Source organism: Penaeus japonicus, unplaced genomic scaffold (assembly GCF_977035675.1).
Source record: "Penaeus japonicus unplaced genomic scaffold, GWHDUDI00000001_assembly GWHDUDI00000010, whole genome shotgun sequence".
Lineage (NCBI taxonomy): Eukaryota > Metazoa > Arthropoda > Malacostraca > Decapoda > Penaeidae > Penaeus > Penaeus japonicus.
In genome coordinates, this window is record NW_028234412.1 from 3,365,531 (window position 1) to 3,370,530 (window position 5,000).

The 5,000-nt window shown below is 42.0% G+C and overlaps 1 protein-coding gene across 4 annotated transcripts in view; it reads left to right on the forward strand.

Moving 5' to 3' along the window:
* E(z) (histone-lysine N-methyltransferase E(z)) overlaps window positions 1–5,000 on the forward strand; it is a 29,195-nt gene that overhangs the window by 22,905 nt on the left and 1,290 nt on the right. For 2 of the 4 annotated variants that reach the window (XM_043014458.2, XM_043014459.2), the window contains 5 exons: window positions 855–1,159; window positions 2,273–2,398; window positions 2,758–2,893; window positions 3,666–3,836; window positions 4,374–4,556. In XM_043014458.2, coding sequence (XP_042870392.1) covers window positions 855–1,159; window positions 2,273–2,398; window positions 2,758–2,893; window positions 3,666–3,836; window positions 4,374–4,556 — 921 coding nt within the window. The remainder of the gene's footprint in view (window positions 1–854; window positions 1,160–2,272; window positions 2,399–2,757; window positions 2,894–3,665; window positions 3,837–4,373; window positions 4,557–5,000) is intronic. The other 2 variants (XM_043014460.2, XM_086540473.1) reach the window with 1 other exon arrangement.

Sequence of the window (5,000 nt, forward strand, 5' to 3'; positions counted from 1 at the left end):
GTTCCACTCTCCTCTTGCCCTCCTATTTTTTCCGTTGGCTCCTGTCCCTCTTCCTCCTTATATCCTCTCTCCCTCCTTCCCCATTCCTCTTTCCCTGCTTTCATCCCTTCTGCTTCCTTACTCATTTACCCCATCTTTCTTCTTCCCCTCCCCTCTCTCTGTCCCTCCCCTCTTTTCTCTTTTACCCTCCATCCTGTCTCCTCTTTCCTGCTTTCCTTTCCTATTTGTTCTTTTTCAACTCTTCTCTCTTTCCTCAACTCTTCCTTCCCATGTTTCCCTATTCTCTCTTTCTTCTTCACCCCTCCTTCCATACTCCTATTCTTTAATTTCCACTCTTGCTCCCTCCCCTTTCCCCTTTTTCCCCTCTGTGCTGCATTCTTTGCTGTCTCTTCTTCCTCTCCATTCCCTCCCTCCCTCGTTCGCTCTCCTCTCCTCTTCCACCCTTCTTCCCTCCTTCCTCTCTTCTCCCTCCCTCCTCTTTTCTCCCTCCCTCCCTCCTTCCCTCCATTCTCCCCTTCCTCCCTCCCTCTCTCCCCTTCCTCCCTCCCTCCCTCCATTCTCCCCTTCCTCCCTCCCTCCCTCCACTCTCCCCTTCCTCCCTCCCTCCCTCCACTCTCCCCTTCCTCCCTCCCTCCCTCCACTCTCCCGTTCCTCCCTCCATTCTTCCCTTCCTCCCTCCCTCCCTCCATTCTCCCCTTCTTCCCTCCCTCCCTCCATTCTCCCCTTCCTTCCTCCGTCATCTTTGCACCCCCTTTTATCTTGCTTCCCCTGTTCCCTTCTTGTCTCTTTCTCTTTCCACACTGCCCTTCCTGGGGCTCCTTATAGATACATTTGATGTTGTGTTTTTTTTTCAGGTGTTGATTTTGATAGTAAAAATGGTTCTGCTCTCTCTGCGAACACAAACGGTAGCCTTGCTGGCCTTCATGGTAAGCGGATGATCGGGTCAGAGGCAGATAATGTGCGCACGAACAACAAATATGTTTATACCCAGCCTGTTGCAGTGGACAGCCTACAAGCGAAGCTGGCCGACCACAGTGACCCCAGCAGCCTTGGGACGTGGCTAGGTGCAGAGGCGTCGATGTTCCGCGTGCTGCACAAGGTCTTTCTGAACAACTACTGTGCCATATCACAGGCCATCCTCACCAAAACATGTCAGCAGGTGAGTGACTTGGTCTTCCAGAGTGAGGAAGATGAAGAAGTTTTGCTTTCTTTTTGGATTAAGGTTGTTCTGCTGTTTTGATATGGATTTTGTTTTGTTTCCTGTTTGACTCTTGTTATGTATACCAAGAAAGCCAATCATAATACATGGAAAATGGAAGGAAATCTATTGGATTACATTCTTCAGAATCTACCAAAGGGAACAAATTGATTATATTTGTTTATTATTTAAGCATTCGTTACAAAATAGTTCCATGATAGACCATGATAGACCATGATAGAGATCGACAAATGTATATGATTTCTCCCTGTTTTCCAAATTGATGAGATACATGAATACTCTAATGGACAAGTGCACTTAAGGCTGTGAGATCTCTTTTTAAATCTGAATGTTTGGTGATAAATGTATCAAAATTGATACATGTCATACTACAGTATTAGAAAGCCATTTTCTAATGTATTTAAGATAGCCTGAAAGACATTACTTTCATACCTGTTAGGAGTTTCCTGTTTGCCCTTGCTGCTGCCTCCATTCACTTTGTTTTACCAAGTTTAGGGGCATTGTCATTCTTATCTTTTTTTTCTTTCTTTCTTTAATCCTGTGATTCATAAGTTATTCTGGCCCTGATGCCCCCAAGTTACTCTTCTACAATACTGACTACTGCTCTCTTGACTTGAGAATTTTAGGTTTCCTGTAAAAAAAGAGAAAGTATGGTTTCTCCTCATGCCTCTTCTTCCCACTTGCCTCTTACTGGCAGGGGAAATGATATCATATTGTACCACTGCAAGTGTCATTGCTAAGCCAAAATCTTACTTGCCTCTAATATCACTTTTTGTTAATGCTAAGGGAAAATATTCATTAGACATATATTAATAACTAATCTATTTAGAGTTTCAGGAAAGTTAACATAATTCCATAAAGGGTTAATTGCGGTTTACTTGTAGTCGTCAGTCAGTCATAGTTCCATTACAGTGCTCAACAGTGTCCAATTTTTTTCAAGATGCCTATTTGGACACTCCCAAGACCCTGTTTTGATATCCCCAATGGGTATTGAGGCAACACATATATTCATCATGGTATACTGCTTATTAAAAGTAATCTTCACCTGAACAGGTTTACTATTTTGCACAAAAAGAAGCGACAGATTTGCCCGCTGACGCAAGTGTCAAGGACAACACACCTCCTCGCAAGAAGAAGAAGAAGCATCGCTTGTGGTCAATGCATTGCAGAAAGATTCAGGTTAGTGTTTTCATTCTCAATTAACTTGTAGTATATATTTCTTTCCACTATTTTTGGATATATGATAATGAATTGTGAAGTGATCATATGGTTGTAATCTTAGAATAGTATTACTGGTGGATTAATGTGAAGTGATCATATGGTTGTATTGTTAGAATGATTTTAGTTTTGGATTAATCTACATTTTACAGTTTTTATTAGAAATTCCCACTCTGGTGTTATTGTTGGCCATAATGGCTTTTCATTTGTAACAGTGGGCTTCAGTGCTGTAATGCATAGGATTCTGTAGAGGAGTTAAGTATGATATCAAAAGCCGGTAATTTTGAAGTCATATGTATGTTGTTTTTAAAACTTTTCAGCTCAAGAAGGACTCCTCAAGCAATCATGTGTACAATTATTCCCCCTGTGACCATCCAAACCAGCCTTGTGATCACAACTGTGGCTGTGTTATGACGCAGAACTTCTGCGAGAAATTCTGTAACTGCAGTCCCGACTGTAAGTCCTGATTTTTTTGGCCTGTGATCAAGTAGTACGAATTTAATGCAAACATTTTATTAGAATTTATTACAGCACACATTAAGTAGTTTTATTGTTGTTTACATAATATGCACAAACTATTTAGAAATCTTGAATGGCTTACTAAGTGGAGAGTGTATTAGCCTACCAGGAAGAAGTGAAATTTAACCCGTTTGCAACAGAGTGATTATTTGCCTATTACAAATGCAACTGTAAAGAGTATATACGTATATAACCATATTAAACATATATAAAAGGGCTAGAATGAAATGTTCCCAAGATGCAATGTCATATTATCCAGCGTGAATGAGTTAATGATGTTAATTTGTGAACGTGTTAAGGTGTTTGTATTTTGGTTCATATTTATTTAACATAGCTAGTCATTGATTCCTTATATCAAATTATCATGTTGTGAGAGATTTGTTCCCCATTATTTATTATATTTGATTTTAACCTGATAACTCAGATGCGGTTATGGCTCCCTCTGGAGTATTTTAGTGTGCGCAGGCCTAACACCTCGGGCTATTCCTTTGCTCATTCCGCAGCCACCTGTTATGCACATGATCACTCGGTTTGCAAGTCAAACTAAATCCCTTGACATGATATAACGGCAAGTGCTGTCACCACATGACGTGCTATCACGTCATCATCGTCAGTGGGTTAAGGAAATGCTTGATTTAGTTATTGTCATTCTTTTAATTATTACTATTGTTTTCTAATTAATTGATAAAATAAATTTTTTACCCAACAGGCCAAAACAGATTCCCCGGATGTCGGTGCAAGGCCTCGTGCAACACAAAGCAGTGCCCTTGCTTCCTTGCCGTGCGTGAGTGTGACCCAGACTTGTGCGTTACTTGCGGAGCCCACGAATTCTCAGTTAGTAAGATCACCTGCAAGAATGTGTCCGTGCAGCGGGGATTGCGTGAGTAGCATCCAGTGATTTGTTATTAACCCATTCACGCTGGGGCCGTTCCGGCTTTGCGCGGTCGCAATACCGGGGTTCTCGAACGCATAAGCCTAACGCCTCGAGATTCTCGGGCGCACAAGCCGCGAGCCTGGGTTGCCCGCTCGCTCTACCCGAGCGTGCGGCTTCCCCTCATAGCTCGTCCAGGGCGTCTGACGCGAAAACCACAATACATGCTATCACGTCAACCGGCGTGAATGGGTTAAGAAGGAAGGAGAAAAGAAATGTTCTCTGCCCAGTGTTTGACATGAGTGATATGCTCGTTCTCTCTTTACACTTTTTGCCAGTGATATGGGTATTTTATTTTATAATTTTACCAAACATATTGCTTTTTTTATAAATAATGTTAATGATAATGATGATTCATGATATTTATTTTTGTGAAGCACTTTCTTTCTGTGCAATGAAATGTCTCAATTGTTTTGCATGCCAAAACAGTGTATTGACAACCTTGCATCTTGAAGCGAATGATATTGACAATGTTTTTCCCGACAGACAAACACCTCCTGATGGCCCCCTCGGATGTAGCAGGTTGGGGCATCTACCTCAAAGACTCTGCACAAAAGAATGAGTTCATTTCTGAATACTGCGGCGAAATCATATCCCAAGACGAGGCAGACCGCCGCGGCAAAGTCTATGACAAATACATGTGCTCCTTCCTCTTCAATTTGAACAATGGTAAGTTGAGGTCAGGCAAGAGGAAAACAAAGGCGAGTTTGCTATAAGAGTCATGACTTGTATTTTATGTCTGCCACTATCCCTTCTGAGTTGAAAATTTGATTGGCTGAATTGCAAAGGCTGCACATAATTCGCAACTTTTAAGGCTTCTAGCTTAGGTGCTCATACCTGAGAGTGAAGGAACGAATGGAGAAGTGAACTGCTATTCTTTTGACTAAAAAGATGTGATCAGGGTCCCCAAAAGCCAAGGTCATGATTTGTCTGTGTCCTCGACTCTCACTCCGTCAGCTGGTGAAGGAACTTGCTCAATATAGTTTTCTCCTTCCTTGCATCTTTGTTTCTGACTCTTTGCCCCCTCTGCTCCGTTTTTCACTCTTTCACTCTCCCTCCCCCTTTGTTTCACCCTTTTTCAGCATCTGTCGGTTAAGTTACCATAAGGAAATG